Source organism: Chanodichthys erythropterus, chromosome 18 (genome assembly GCF_024489055.1).
Source record: "Chanodichthys erythropterus isolate Z2021 chromosome 18, ASM2448905v1, whole genome shotgun sequence".
NCBI lineage: Eukaryota > Metazoa > Chordata > Actinopteri > Cypriniformes > Xenocyprididae > Chanodichthys > Chanodichthys erythropterus.
The window spans coordinates 22210463-22227979 of NC_090238.1; the positions used below are offsets into that span (position 1 = coordinate 22210463).

Below are 17517 nucleotides of genomic sequence, written 5' to 3' on the forward strand. Positions count from 1 at the left end.
GGGTTACAGGAACATTATATATATATATATATATATATATATATATATATATATATATATATATATATATATATATATATATATATATATATATATGACATCTACAATATATTAACTTCATTGTGATTGTAATGTGAAAAAATATGATGTAATTACAAGTTGCGAGTTTCAGATTTCATTTAATATATTTAGACCACCAGAAGGCGCTATAACCCTTTTCCATTCGAAAGAAAATGACTGGTTGCTTCACACTGCAAATGAAGATTGGATTTAATTAAATAAGCACTGTAAATTGACAATAGATGATTCAGAACATGTTTATATATTCCAGTTCCAGTATGTTCATTTTTAAAATCTACTCTTGTGAAATTTTACAGCTCAGACCAACTTCTGCTTTAAAAGAAAGATATTATCAACGAAGTTCAAACCTGAACTGCGCGCTCCGCCCAACACGCTCCTGTGAGCTTCAGGAGCGCGTGAATAACACCAAATCTCCAGCGCGCGGCAAACAAAGCGTGCGCATTTCAAACTTTCAGTTTTGACACCTTCGTTAGACTAAAGGGAACTTTTTATCTTTGTACATGTCGTAAATACTTAATCATGAGCGTTAGAATTAAGAAGCTGTTTGGGAAGTCAAAGAGTGTAGGTAAGGAATCCAGGGATGCTGAAAGAACTGAGGGTCTGTGGCGGACTTCACTCGAAGACGAGCGCGCGAGTATCAGAGATTCGTCCATGACTTTACCGTCGAACCCTGAAGATGCCACTTCATTCCCGCACTCACTGCCCCCCAGCCCCAGGGAGAAGAAAAAGAAACGTTTTCCGACCTGGAGGTCCAAAAGTAGGAATAAAGATAAACAGTTTTTCAGCAGTTCCGGAGAAGGGGACTCTGTGTTCAACCACAGGTGAGTGATCTGTCATATAATTTCTAATGCTCTTTTCTGACAAATATCTGTCATGGGAATTTTTCAATGAGGACCATATGCTGGCATGCATCTCTCCACGTTCACTGGTGCTACACTAGCGCAAGTTTTTTGGGGTCAGTTTTCAGCTGGTCAGACTGGGAGACCAGCTGTACCAACTAAACAAACTCAACACCAGCTTTGCCAGGCTGGCAGGTTTTCAACTAGCTAAGGCTGTTTGTTGTTTTTTTTGTTTTGTTTTTTTCAGTGGGGTATTTCATGTTAGTAGTGAGTTGGTAAAACTTTTCGTTAGGGTAACTTTCTTATCATTGTCATTAACAAATATGGTCAACAGATAATTTGTTAATTTAAACATTTGGAAATGTCATGATTCATATACAACTTTGATTCATAAGTATTTATATCTTAATTTTTGTGAATTTCACAAAACCTGTCAATAAGTCATATTTCAACTGAAATTCAAAATAAGTTATATTTTGCATAAAATATAAACTTGCATAAAGATAATGAAGCCTTACTGCAGAATTATTCATCAATGAAGCATTTTTTGAATCATGACAGTTAAGCACCTCCTCCTTCCTCATAATGGAAAAATGTCTCATTCTCATTGTGAAATTGTAAAATAATTGCAAAAAATGTATATTTTTATATGCTGGCTGCACCTACTATCTTTATTTATGTTGATGTAAAAAACTAATTACTTTTATGAGAATATAATAAGAATCCCCATTGAAAATACTGAAATTGCAAAACAACATTTACCAAAAAAAAAAAAAAAAATGCATTGTTTATGTGGGTTAAATAAATAATAATAAAAAAATCAGTTTCGGTTTAATTTATTTATATAGTGCATTTAATAATGACAGGGCCGACCAAAGTGCTGCACAGACAAAATGAGTTAAACTAGCAATAAAACAAGAGAATAAAACATTTCACAAAAGTAGACAACAATAAATTCACACAAAATAAAACCATATGCAGCAGTTACTCCAGCCCATAAGCCATTTTAAAAAGATATGTCTTAAACAAAGATTTAAAAACGTTTACAGAAGTGGCAGATCCACAAACAGGGAGCTGCAACTGAAAATGCACGATCCCCCCCTTAAGTTTTAAGCATGTCTTAGGTACCGACAGCAACAGTATTCAATGAACTTAAAGGCCTGCTGGTCTGATGGTAAGAGAGAAGATCAGATTAATTTGGTACCAAACTGGCACACAAACAACATGGTCCTATATACAGTGGTGATCAGAATTATTGGCACCCTTGGTAAATATGATCAAAGATGACTATAAAAATAAATCTGCATTGTTTATCCTTTTGATCTTTAATTCATAAAATTAGCAAAAATCGAATCTTTCATTAAAGGAAAAGAATTGAAAGTGGGGGGGAAAATCACATTATGAAATAAATGGTTTTCTCCAAAACACATTGACCACAATTATTGGCACCCTTTTATTCAGTACTTTTTGTAACCTCCTTTTGCCAAGGTAACAGCAAGGTAGAGTTTTCTCCTATAATGACTGATGAGTTTGGAGAACACATGAGAAGAGATCAGAGACCATTCCTTCATACAGAATCTCTCCAGATCCTTCAGATTCCCAGCTCCATGTTGGTGCTTCTTCTCTTCAGTTCACTTCACTCATTTTCTTTAGGGTTCAGGTCAGGGGACTGGGATGGTCATGGCAGAAGCTTCATTTTGTGCTCAGTGACACATTTTTGTGTTGGTTTTGATGTTTGTTTTGGATCATTGTCCTGATGGAAGCTCCAACCATGGCCCATTATTGGATTTCTAGCAGAAGCGGCCAGGGTTTGATTTTTTTTATCTGTTGGTATTTCATAGAATCCATGAAGCCATGTATCTGAACAAGATGTCCAGGACCTCCAGCAGAAAAATAGGCCCACAACATTAAAGATCCAGCAGTGTATTTAACCGTGGGCATGGGGTACTTTTTATTCATGTGTGCAGTGCACCAAACCCATCTGGTGGGTTTGCTGCAAAAAAGCTCTTTTTTAGTTTCATCTGATCATAGAAGTCGGTCCCATTTGAAGTTCCAGTTGTGCCTAACAACTGAATATGCTGGAGATTGATTCTGGATGAAAGCAGAGGATTTTTCTTGAAACCCTCCTGAACAACTTGTGGTGATGTAGGTGCTGTTTGATCATTTTTTTAGGCTTTCTGAGACTCAAGACTCAACTAATCTCTGCAATTCTCCAGCTGTGATCCTTGGAGAGTCTTTGGCCACTCAAACTTTCCTTCTCACCACGCATTTTCATTGCTTCAGCTATTTTCTTACAGCCACTTTCTATTTTGTGAAGCTCGACAATCATTTGCTACACATCAGAACTATATTCTTTGTTTTTTCTCATTGTGATGAATGATTAAGGGAGTTTGGCATTTGTGTTTCCTCATGTTTGTACTCCTTTGGAACAGGAAGTCATGGCTGGACAATTTCATGTTCATGATCACCCTGGTGTGCTAAAAAATGTAAATATGAATGGGAATATACTTCAGAGATAATTTACTCATAAATATTCTAGGGGTGCCAATAATTGTGGCCAACGTGTTTTGAAGAAAAACATTTATTTCATAATGAGATTTTCCCCCCAACTTTCAATTCTTTTCCTTCAATGAAAGATTAGATTTTTGCTAATTTTATTAATTAAAGGTCAAAAGGATAAACAATGCAGATTTATTTTTATAGTCATATTTATCATATTTACCAAGGGTGCCAATAATTCTGATCACCACTGTAGGCTAATATATATATATATATATATATATATATATATATATATATATATATATATATATATATATAATATACATATATATAATATATATATATGTATGTATAGAACGCAGCCCCCCCCCCCCTCTTTTTTAAAATAATCAGCCTTTGCAGCCTTAAATGAGGAAGGACACAGTTTTTGTTTTATACATCTGTATTTACTCAACTTATAACATCCAAGTGAAAGATATAACTTCAACATGTCATAAAAAAAATAAAAAGTTAAAAACCAGAATCACTGAGTGGGAAAAAGGATCATCCCCTCCTAAAAATGACTAAAAACTCAATCAGGTGTAGCTAAACACCTTCTCAATGGCACACAAAGTCATTTGACTTTCAACTGTGATCAGATGTGGTCATTATGATTAGCTCAGCATGAAAAGAGCTTTCCTGGAACATTTCAGTCCTTGGTAGTGCAACTGAAGCAAACAGTCAACTGTGGGCACTGTCAAAAGATCTCCGGGATAAAGTTGTGGACAGACACAAGTCAGGAGATGGATACAAAAACATTTCAAAGGCTTTATAAATAACTAGAAGCACAGTGAAGTCTATTATTATGAAGTGGAAGGTATTTGGTACAACACAGACTCCCTGGATCAGGACGTTGCTCCAAACTGGATGAAAGAACCAGGAGGAAACTGGTCAGAGACGCTACCAAGAGGCCTACAGCAACTCTGAAGCAGTTGCAGGAATTTATGACAAAGAGTGGTCATTGTGTGCATGTGGCAACAATATCACAAATTCTCCACAAATGTGGGAAGGTTGCAAGAAAAAAGCCACTCCTCAAGAAAGGCCACATGCAGTCACAACTTGAAGATTCTGAGACCACATGGAAAAAGGTGTTATGGTCAGATGAGACTAAAATTGAATTCTTTGGCCTCAACACCAAACGATATGTGTGGTGGAAATCCAATACAGCTTACCATCCAAATAACACCATTCCTACAGTAAAACAATAGGATGAGGAAATGAGGAAAATCTGCCAGAAAGATGTCAATGGAAAGAAGGTTAACCTTCCAACACGACAATGACCCAAAACACAGAGAAAAACTGAGCACACAGTGGTTGAAGGACAAAAATGTGAATGTCCTTGCATGGCCTAGTCAGAGCCCAGACTTAAACCCCATCGATATTCTGAAGAATGACTTGAAGACTGCAGTCCACAAATGCTCACCATCAAATTTAACTGAACTTGAGCAGTTCTGCAAAGAAGAAATATTTCAAAGTCTAAATGTGCGAAGGTAGTAGAGACACATCCCAACAGACTAAAGGCTATAATTAAAGCAAAAGGTGGTTCAACTAAATACTGACACAAGGGGGTGATCCTTTATCTAACTCTGTGATTCTGTTTTTTATTTATTTTTGTTTTTTTTATGACATGTTGAAGTTATATCTTTTACTTGGATGTTATAAATTGCACAGTAAATTGAGTAAATACATATGGATAAAACAAAAACTGTGTCCGTCTTCATTTCAGGCTGCAAGTGGGTCTATACCCACTGTGTGTGTGTATATATATATATATATATATATATATATATATATATATATATATATATATATATATATATATATATATATATATATATATATATATATATATTCTTCGATTTTACACTATATTGACATTATATACTGAAGTATCATTGGTCTAATTGTACATATATGTACATATGTACATATGTAATATGTACATAATTAGACATAGGTTTATCTGTTAAAATGGCAACATTGTGGACTGTACTGTACCATGTACTATACAGTAGCATAGTGGAGACAATAGTAGGACATCCTGTATATATTTCAGGATTGTATCATAACATAACAGTGTGAAGACAGAAAGACTGTCAGCAGTTTGACAACACTGTTGAATCTGTATTGAGCTGATCAGCCCGCGTCTCTGTGATTTCAAGATTTGCTACATTTCTAATCGCTAAAGACTAGTTGCCTTCCACTGAGCCAGTGTTCAAAACACTCTTTATTCCCACAATTCTAGCAAGGCTTCGTCTGTGTTGAACAATCAAGGGTTTGGACACAAAAGCAGAATCCGACAAGATTCAGCAGTGTTCATTATCCCACTGTTGATTTAATTTCATCTTGTGTAATCAAGATTGATGGGGAGCTTTGTTTGAATTGATGTAGAGTACATGTCGTTAAATAGACAAACATGCTTTTGTTTTTTCAAGTGGCAAGATTTTGCTTGACTAGTTTAGGCCCTCACCTTTTGCTTACTGGGATGAGACATCCTTGTATTTCAATAGCAGGTTTCTTCCTGTATAAGTTTGGTGCTTTTTTAGATTTATTGACTCACGTGTGCTTCTGTTTTAGTAAGTAAAATAAAGAAATCTGTTGTATAATTCCGTGGTCTGTTCTTTCCCGATTACATGTATGGAAGCATAACGACATATAACCTAAAAATAACTATTATTGTCAATAATGAACAATTTCTGCAATAGTATTTAATAGTATTTATGAGATGCTTTTCCATGCTTATGCCACTTTCCACTACACCTGGCACTGTTCAGTGAGTCTGTTTAAATGAATTTATGTTCATATGAATAAGCTAAATAGTATCACTGCAGGAGTAGAAATGAGTTCAGTTGGGCAGATGACTTTACATCACACGACTAGACACTTTTCAGTTTTTTTTTTTTCACTTGTCACAGAACCAAGTTAAACCTGGGACAAAATAGAAAGGAAAGTTTGTTTTGTATTTAATCTTCAATAAGTAGGCTGATATAAGTGATATATCATCCTACTTTCATAACAGATGATGCAAGAGAGACAGAATAGTAGCCTAATTTGATTTGATTATAGATTATTATGTGCGTAATTTGTTAAAGGCAAATTTTAAAGGAAGTAAAGCCATCACTGACTACAGATGAAGAGGACTGGCAAGAATTTTCTTGCTACTGTAGGCAAGAGTCACAGCCTTCTGAACAAAGAGCATTATAAATCTAATATATACAAAATATAGACTTTGTCTATTTATAGAGACAGTTATATGTATTATACTGCTGTGGCTTAATCTGATTTTATGAACTGACACTTCTGAAATAACTAGATTTATAACTAATTTTATTGATTGATAATCTAATTTGCTCAGTGATTGTTAAAGGGTTAGTTAAGCCCAAAAATGAAAATTCTGTCATTAATTACTCACCCTCATGTCGTTCCAAACCAATAAAACTCGTTCATCTTCAGAACATAAATGGAGATTTTTTTTAATGAAATCTGAGACAAAAATAAACATCGATCAGCGAACATAAACAGAAGCGCAACCGAATCTGCTTCATGCTTGAGAACAAACCTATTCCAGATGCTCAAATGTGCTGCGTAACACATAAGAATGACCCTAACTGGTTCTCGCACGTCAAGTAAACATGATTGAGGTTCTGTTTACCACAACTGATGAGTTGATAAATATGTGAATAAAAGCCTAAATTAAATCTGTTCATCATATAAAGCGATCGTGTCTCTTCAGAAAATTCAGACTAAACGTCTCAATTAATATGGATTAGTTTTACAATCTCTTTTTGAACTTTTTGAATCATTAAAGTGTTATAGCTGTAAAGTTACGTAGCTGACTATGAAGGGACAGAAAACTCTCAGATTTCATCAAAAAGATCTTCATTTGTGTTCTGAAGATGAATGAAAGTCTTGCGGGATGTGGAACGACATGAGGGTTAGTAATTAATGACAGAAGTTTCGTTTTTGGGTGAACTAACCCTTTAATTCAGCTCAGCTGAATTCAAGGGGATTGTTGTGTGCAGATTACACAAATATCAGGCTTTTTTCAGGATTCATCTATCAAACACTAAACACCTCTATTAAACACTAAAAAGCTGTGTGATCAGAGAAAAGATTGAGGGTCACTCACACAACAGAAGCAGACTGCATACATTAAAAGAAAAACACGTATATACATTTACAGTTGGCAGCTTTGACAGTTTGAAAAAGTAAAGTGACTCACAGCAGGTCCATTAGCCTTTTCAGGGCATTAAAAACTCAGGCCAAACTGTTTATGACCACACTGTGTGGAAACACTGATCAGTTGAAAATGAGAAAGAGCTGCTGTGAGCTAGTTAAAGTTGCCTGTGGGCAGGGCGTATGTCTGTGTGTGTGTTGCGGGCAGGTGGGGGTTGAGAGAAATCCAGCTCTTCATGATGATGACTGATATTTGCTGAAAGCTTTGTTGTCATGACATAAACATGCTAACAGAACACATTTCTACAAACACACATGGTGGTTTTTCTTTATTAGTGGCGACAACTCTAAGATGCAATGTTCTTTATACAGAGGTGATGTTTGCCAAAACCCAAACCCAACATCACACAAACCTATTGAATATCAGTAGACACAAAACATGCCCATATTAAAATAAATAAATAAATACATTAAAAATTTGTTTGGTTATTTGGGATTTATGTTTAAATAGTTAAAATGTCCTTAAAAGTCTGTTTTCAGCATGTTTGACTATATTTGTGAGTCTAAAAACATTAGACCCTCACAATCATAGCCAAACCTGTGTGTTTTAAAGGTGCAGTAAACAATTTTCTGAAAAATGCTGTTGAAAGTGGATTGGACTGAACACCAAAACACTATTTGAGCCAATCATCAGGAAGGGGCATATAAACTCATTAGGGGGAAGGAGCCTGTGTTGCATAAGGCTTGTTCCACTTCATGCAGCGCTGCGCAAACAGATTGGTGCCTGACTTGAAGGCTAGAAATTTCCAGTTATAAATTTTGTCTATAATAAGGTACGAGAGGCTGTGCTGTATCGTGAATAATTCACGGCTGAAGGAGTTGCAGGCATGACACGAAGCCTAACAACGCCCTTCAGCCGTAACTTATTAACGATACAGCATTAGCCTTGAGTACCTTATTGCATTTATAAAACGGTTACCACACAATAAAAATATTAAAGCCAGAAATATGCATCAATGCAAATTTCATGAAGTAAACTTTTAGTTTAAGCCTTCCTTCCGCTGGAAAAAAATAGTCCCTGACCGTGAACAGCAACAGAAGTTACATTATTACGCCATTAGATGGGGGTAAAGACACACTCTTTATGTGTGTGTCAGTCAGTAGCAAAGACTTGCATTGAAAAGACGTGGAACAAGACCCAACTGACAAATGCTTCGACTAGCTTCGTCAGTCACAGGAAAACCCCTTAACCGTTAAAAGGACAGGATAATACATCTGACATTTATATAGATTTTTTATAATGAACATAGGACTGACCTGAAGGAAAATGCTAAATCTGAATGCAGGTAATAAACTCGCTCAATCAATTTCTTTCTCACTCTTCCACATAATACAGTAAGCTTACAGTAAGATATAATGAACAATATCAATTGAGAACATACAGTTTACGTTGCTAAGAGTGGTTGCTAAGGCTGTTGTGTAGTGATACACAGAACCGTTGGGTGAAGCGGTCATAGCCGTGTTTTATCGTGAATAAAACACAGCTATTGACCAATCAGAATCAAGCACAGGAACTAACCGTTTTATAAAACATTTTAATCTCTTTTCATGTAGTTGCAACGTTATATTGTGTAATGTTTATCAAAATTAAACTGATAAAAAAACATAGACCCCACTTCAATGGAATTTATTGGCTTATGTTGAACTTTTTGTTGAACATCTCTGAATGTCTGTGTATTTGACAAATATTGCATTTAATTCCTTTCATCTTTGATAAAGTATGCAAACATAGTATGAGCATCACTACGGGAAGCAGAGTGTCTGACTTGACATCTCTGTTTTCAGCTCCTCCCCAACTGCAAGCGGCAACTCTTACCGATCAGTTACATCGGTTTTTCTTGAATTTGGAGGCTGATCAAAATAGGGGTGAGATCCTTTTGGGGAGGGGCGTGTTTGTTTTGGTGATTTCAAATATAAACAGCGTTTCTCAGAAATTGCTTACTGCACCTTTAAGTGAAAATTCTGCATGGATTGGATCACGATCAGAAAGTAATTGTTACTGTTGCCAGATTTGTTCTAAAACAGGCATATATTAGTAAGCTCTGGATGAGCAGTGACTCACTGTGGTTGGCAAACATCTGGATGTGCAACACTGTATGCTTTTGTAAAGCAAAAATAGAAGGATTTGTTCCACTCAGAACAGTCATAGATGAAAGTTTTTAGCATGTTTTTTTAGCATCTTCTTCCAGGAAATCTCTTCCATTGTTTTAAAGCTTTAGTGTTTTTATGAAACAATCTTTTTGCTTGAAGCACCTATATTTTCATGTTGTTTAGTAGACACATTTAGGGTTTCTTTACAGATTTGGCATGATAAACAAATCATGTTTCTGCTTTGAATTTTCTGCTGCCAAGGCAACACACACACACACACAAAATAAACAGCACAGTCCTGACGACAGTTGATAGCTTTTGGTTTTGATTCCTTTCTTTTTTTTTTTTTAATACATCAAGGGAACATGTCTGTATCTCAGTATACATTCTACTGCTAACACTTTACAATAAGGTTAACATTTATTAATGCATTAGGTCAAAGTAACAATGAAAAACTTTTTTTTAATTTACTTTTATTCATTTTTTTAATTCACGCTTCTTTAAAAATACATTAGCTAAGGTTAATTTATACAATTAAAATGATAAAAATGTATACTGTATAAGCTAGATTAATAAATGCTCTTTTATGTCATGTTAGCCATAATTGCATTTACCAATGTTAATATACAGAATCTTATCTTGTACATGTACAGTGTTACCATTTTATTTTAAGGAAAATTTCACACATGTACAGAAGGGGATGTGACCTATATTGTTCATTTGTTTGCATGCCACTGACAATGAAACGGTTCATATTTTTACCAGAGATGATCATCACAGACCATCAGTTCTTCATCAGTTTTAATAACTTGGTGAAAAGTGCTGGAGGGTGGGTGCTCTTGACTTTCACCCCTCTTTTTGTGTGAAAAGCTCTTTGTCTTGGGCAGCTCTGCATGTTCCTATAAGCACATAAACTCATGCTGCAGGAATGTGCAAAGAGTGGTTGGGAAATATCCCAGTGAGTGAGATAAAACAGAAGCTGATCACTCCTACCCATTGTAGTTTATATCAAACAGTGTTTTTTGTATTTTTACATGTCTGCCTGTCAAAGTGATCATCACTCTATAAGCTGTGATTTAATAGAACTTCCTAATAAAACCAGTGAAACCAGTTTTGCTCTGAAGTTTTTTTTTAATATAGTGTTCCATGTAACTTTTGAGGAGAATTACTAAAAATATGATTCTTCAGCACCTACTTTTATAATAATAATAATAATAATAATAATAAAGGCAGACTTAAAAACTGGAAGTTATTATCTCCAACTTTGACAAATGATATTGTTTATGCTGTTTGCAAACTTTTTACAGACATGAGAAAACAGCTTTCATTCATTTGTGATGATGCAGTTTGTATTGTCTGGCATATCACAAAAACGGTTCTGCTTTGTTATTTTAAGCTTCGGCAAAGGCAATTGATGCTTTTGCCAAAAGCAAGGTGATTTATGGCTCTTTTTGTTGCAGTTGGCTGCCTATTGATAAAAATGTGATAACTTGCTTCTGATATTTTAATCTTGTAATTTCCCCCCTTATCATGCATATTTTTGTCTTATCTGCATGTGAATATGAAGGGCTGATGCATATCTAGGCTGTCAAAATTCAAGATTTGTTAAGAGGAGTTTGAAAGTTACTTTTTAGGCTCACTGAGAGATGTTTCAACCGGCCCAGACACGTTTCACAGAAATCTGATTAAATAAAGGTTCTATTTGTTAGAGGCTTGTATTGTGTTCAAGCTCTTGGGGGGTCCACGGCAAGTGCAACAGTGTAAAATCAAATAAATAAAGTTTGTTTCGACAAATACGGTATTGTCATCAATGTAGTTATGGTTCTCTGACTGTTTCTCTTGAATCTAATCATGCACTGTTTAGATACCTTTTAGTATATAAATGCAGTTATTCAGAACAAATGTAAGGGGATAATTTAAATACATTTACAATAATAAATAAACAGATTAGTGCTGTCAAACGATTAATCGCAATTAATCACATCCAAAATAAAAGTTTGTTTGCATAATTTGTGTGTGTGTGTGCTGTGTATATTTATGTATATATAAATACACACATATATTATGTAAAACTTGTATTTTGAATGTGATTAATTGCGATTAATCGCTTGGCAGCGCTAAAACATATTTGTTACCTTTCTTCTTATAATATTAAGATGAGAATCCACTCATTCCCATTCTGTACACCTCACAAACTGTATTTAGTACTTACTTATGAATCACTAATGACAAGGTGGATAAAGGGGAAAAAATCATGTTGAGTCAGGGAAGTTTTTTTGTTAATAGTAATTTTTTTTATATCATATTCTTTAAAATAAGAACAGTACTGCAAATTTAGTCAAAATTGAGGTTTAAACCTTGATCATGTATCTATCAAGGGTGGAAAGACATTTAGTTTGGTTCTTCTGTTCATGAAAATCCTATATACTGGGCTATAGACCAAAAAAATATGTATTTGGGATGAATGCATCTATTATTTTGGAGACGATTTCCAAAACACCTGAGAGAATATCATATTTACTGTAAGAGGAGATATCGTCACATGATGCTCGGATTCAGTGATTTTCATCCTGCGTAGTTTGCATCAAATACGTTTTTAGTGGGGATATCAAACCCACATCCTGAGGGGAAACTCAGTGACATCCATAACCTCATGAATTCAAAACCAAAAATTGAAACATTCTAAAAGACACATAATCCCAGGGGGATGAATGCAGACACAGGGAGACGTGTGTTTACAGGAAAGGAACTTAAAGGAATTATCTTGGAAGGCTTAGGAACTCAGCCATGCATACATTTGACAGACACATGTAGATGGGTCAGAGTACTGCCTTTTTTGTACTGTGTGTTTGTAAGCGGATTAGTAACAGAGGTAGCAGAATAGCATTGGATAGAAGAGGTGAACTGGACTCAAACAAACCATTATTACAATGATTCACCTTTAAACTTGTTAACTCTTACCACTCCCCACTTACCACTCTAAGAGATACCTTAGTCTTTATTTCTATAGAGTATATATTTATATATTATCCTTAGTACCATTGATATCATTAATATCATTAAAGGTGCGGTAGTAGATTTTTAAAAAACACTGTTTGACATTGTTGATATTTGAAATCAACCCAAACAAACCCACCCCTCCAATCCTAACCACCCTGCTTCGAGTCGGCCTCAAACCCCGGCCCGATCGCTGCTGACAGGCGAGTGCACTAACAATGATGCTAAACACCTCATTCTCTATGGTCGTCAGTGTGCAGTGGTTTACTTGCTCAACTCTCACTATCTGGAAACTGTTACACACACAATGGGAGAGAGGATGTCTGTTTATCACAGCTGAAGTGCAACAAAATGCTTCACAAAAAATAAAGTGCAGTTGATGAATGAACGACAAGGAAGCATAAAAAATTAACGTACAGTACACAAGAGTAAATACACACAGGAGTTTGTTGTTTGTCGCCAAGTATAGCAGCTCCAGACAATCAATGACACTCAAACCCAATGTTACTCACATGTGAAGCGGAATCAAAGCAGCCTCTGCGTCTGTTTTCGGGCCTTCCCGCTTAGCTCTCTCCAGCTCTGGAAAGCTTTTCTAATGTTAACGCTGGTCCTAAAGATCTTGTCCAGACATAAACCTTCGTTCCAGTGATATTCTTTTGAGCTCTTTTGTATTGTGTCTCATCATCTCTCTTTCTGCAGTTTTTTTTTTTTTTTTTTTTTCAAATCTCCCCCTTGCTCATTTTGTCTCCTCGACTGTTATAGCTACACCCCTAATGCTGACTGGTTACATGTTTGTTGTTGGTGTCGGCCCAACTAACTTCCAAACAGTGTTTTTCAAAATCTACTTACTGCACCTTTAATATATATTAAATAAGTGTCTCACAAAAGGCATACTGATTGAAGTTATATAATGACAGCTTCTCCCATAACCTTTCATTTTTATCATTTGTAAATGATGACAGTTACAGTGTACTGAGTAATGCCCATTCCATCTGCCACAATAGAAGTTTTCATTTACCAATCTTCTTTGCTCCATTACCACACAAAAATAATAATTGGATAATAATCATTTAAAAATTAAAATGATTGATTTGACGTTTTCAGTAAAGCCTACTGTGTGAAACCAACCAGGCCACATTGTTTAAATACCGTGACCATATTTAGGTTAACCTTTTAGTGTGGGTGTGTGTTTAAAATGAAATCATCATGAAAGGTTATGGGAGTTTCAGCTCAAGATAAAACAAGGGTGAAAACTTTTTTTTTTTTTTTAAATGAGTCATTACTGCTCTATAGAAAAAGAAAGAAAGAAAGAAAGAAAGAAAGAAAGAAAGAAAGAAAGAAAGAAAGAAAGAAAGAAAGAAAGAAAGAAAGAAAACAGCCCCAGTGGCAGCTCAGCATCTTACATTTTGAATCTAATGATTGAAAGCAGATGTGTAAAGCTGTGGTTCTAAACTGGTTTGGCCATGGAACCCACATTTTTATTAAGCTGCAAATTTTTAGGAATTTGAAGCTAATTTATTTCTCAAAAATGGTTAACATACAAACAAGTACCCTGCCACTTTCCTTTGCATATGACACACAACTTTAAGAATATCACTTACACTGATGAACAGTATAAGGTGAAGCTAATAGCAGTCCCAAACTAGTTTTGTCACATTGGAATGAGACACAGTCATCAAAAATATAGAAACAACAAAAAATGAAAATAAAATGCTATTTTGGGTTAAAGTTACGGGAAGTAAAGTTACCATGGCAACTACACAACAAAAATGATCATGGATAGAATGAACATCACACCTGTATACAAATCCAATGACATACCTGCCATGTGGTACATCATGCGTTAGCCATACTTTATTGATACTTTTTGTCTATTTCATGACATACTAATTGATGACATAACTATGACGTTGCATTTATTTTGCACTTTATATATGAAGAGTTTCGTTGCAAAACGAGATAAATCCGTTTTTAACATTTTTGTCAAAACATGTTTATTATTATGTTATCATGTTATTATTTTGTTTTATGGTGCTACTTAGCTGTATTTTTAAGTTATGAAGGTTTAAATCAAAACAAACCAACTGCAGTTGAATTGATATTAATTGGAATGCACAACCAAAAAAACAAGATTTTTGAAAAATTAAAAAAATGGATTTATCTCGTTTTGCAACGAAACTCTTCATATAGTGATATGATATACAGTGTGGGCAATTTAAGAGTACAGTAAAATATCTGAAAGTTGAGTCAAAAGCTTTCATGCACTTCTTTCAAAATAAATGTATCGCACCAGAAAAACATTTAGATTTTCATTCATTTATTATGTTATGGTTGTTGTTTCTTTGACTACACGCACTACTGACCCACTCAAAACAACCCACCAGCTGAGAAACACTGGTGTAAGCAGTATCTAAAAACCACACTTCAATAAATGTAGAGTCAAAAGTTCAGTCAAAATGTCTCCATTATAAGTTACAAGTCACCCATTTTAATACCATTTGAGTAAAAGTCTTAGAGTGTCTGATTTTAACAGTACTGAATTCGTACCCAAGAGACATGCCAGAGAAAACAAGAAACAGTTGATTTGTGAGTTGATAGTGATGTGATCAGTTGATAAATCAATGTTGACACAGGAGTCTCTAAAACGTCTACAAACACTCAAGTCACAGTTAAGCTCAAGTGCTCAAAAAGGGCACAAATAAACCAATATCCTTCAAAAAGGTCTCTTCGTATAACTGATAAATAAAATAATGTTAAGCAAAATAACTAGTCAAAGCCTACATGCAGCCATGTCGTCATTTCATATATGAAACACCTGTGATTCAGCAACTACCTGTGAATTCACTCACAGTCAATTCGCATAAAGTGGCCTGTTGTCAAGTTTGGGTAAGAACAAAACACACAAGATATTACCTTCAGTGCTCTGTTGATGGTGATATAACTTCTTTTGTAGCAGAAATAAAGTGCTGCAGAAAAAGTTAGGTGCCATGCATTGCTCATTGTGTAAAGAATACATACAATGGGTACGAAACGTATTCAGACCCCCTTAAATTTTTCACTCTTTGTTATATTGCAGCCATTTGCTAAAATCATTCAAGTTCATTTTCACTATTTTCCTCATTAATGTACACACAGCACCCCATATTGACAGAAAAACACAGAATTGTTGAAATTTTTGCAGATTTATTAAAAAAAGAAAAACTGAAATATCACATGGTCCTAAGTATTCAGACCCTTTGCTCAGTATTTAGTAGAAGCACCCTTTTGATCTAATACAGCCATGAGTCTTTTTGGGAAAGATGCAACAAGTTTTTCACACCTGGATTTGGGGATAAACGTTGGTGGACAGCCATTTTTAGGTCTGTCCAAAGATGCTCAATTGGGTTTAAGTCAGGGCTCTGGCTGGGCCATTCAAGAACAGTCAACGCTATCTCACGACCAATTCGTACTTATTCTACGAGGTGGCTATTTCGTATAAATTCATACGACCTCACTCGTGCGAATTCGTACGATTTGTCTTAACCCCAGTGACGGTTAGGTTTAGGGGCGGGGTTTGGGGTAGGTAATTCGTATGAATTCATACGAATTTGTCAACTCGTAAAATACATACGATTTAGCAAAAAACGTATGAATTAGTACGAGTGAGGTCGTATGAATTCATACGATTTAGCCACCTCGTAAAATACGTACGAATTGCCGTGAGATCGGGTTGGAACAGTCACAGAGTTGTTGTGAAGCCACTCCTTCGTTATTTTAGCTGTGTGCTTGGGGTCACTGTCTTGTTGGAAGGTAAACCTTCGGCCCAGTCTGAGGTCCTGAGCACTCTGGAGAAGGTTTTCATCCAGGATATCCCTGTACTTGGCTGCATTCATCTTTCCCTCAATTGCAACCAGTCGTCCTGTCCCTGCAGCTGAAAAACACCCCCACAGCATGATGCTGCCACCACCATGCTTCACTGTTGGGACTGTATTGGACAGGTGATGAGCAGTGCCTGGTTTTCTCCACACATACCGCTTAGAATTAAGGCCATAAAGTTCTATCTTGGTCTCATCAGACCAGAGAATCTTATTTCTCACCATCTTGGCAAACTCCATGCGGGCTTTCATGTGTCTTGCACTGAGGAGAGGCTTCCGTCTTCCACTCTGCCATAAAACCCTGACTGGTGGAGGGCTGCAGAGATGGTTGACTTTCTACAACTTTCTCCCATCTCCCGACTGCATCTCTGGAGCTCAGCCACAGTGATCTTGGGGTTCTTCTTTACCTCTCTCACCAAGGCTCTTCTCCCCCGATAGCTCAGTTTGGCCGGACGGCCAGCTCTAGGAAGGGTTCTGGTCATCCCAAACGTCTTCCATTTAAGGATTATGGAGGCCACTGTGCTCTTAGGAACCTTAAGTGCAGCAGAATTTTTTTTGTAACCTTGGCCAGATCTGTACCTTGCCACAATTCTTTCTCTGAACTCTTCAGGCAGTTCCTTTGACCTCGTGATTCTCATTTGCTCTGACATGCACTGTGAGCTGTAAGGTCTTACATAGACAGGTGTGTGGCTTTTCTAATCAAGTCCAATCAGTATAATCAAACACAGCTGGACTCAAATGAAGGTGTAGAACCATCTCAAGGATGATCAGAAGAAATGGACAGCACCTGAGTTAAATATATGAGTGTCACAGCAAAGGGTCTGAATACTTAGGACCATGTGATATTTCAGTTTTTCTTTTTTAATAAATCTGGAAAA

At 35.9% G+C, this 17517-nt stretch overlaps 1 protein-coding gene across 1 annotated transcript in view; it reads left to right on the forward strand.

The window, feature by feature from the left end:
- Positions 1 to 516: 516 nt before the first annotated feature.
- Positions 517 to 17517, forward strand: part of crybg1a (crystallin beta-gamma domain containing 1a) — a 47359-nt gene continuing 30358 nt past the window's right edge. Inside the window, exon 1 of the mRNA XM_067366616.1 lies at positions 517 to 902. Coding sequence (XP_067222717.1) covers positions 601 to 902 — 302 coding nt within the window. The 5' untranslated portion in view covers positions 517 to 600. The remainder of the gene's footprint in view (positions 903 to 17517) is intronic.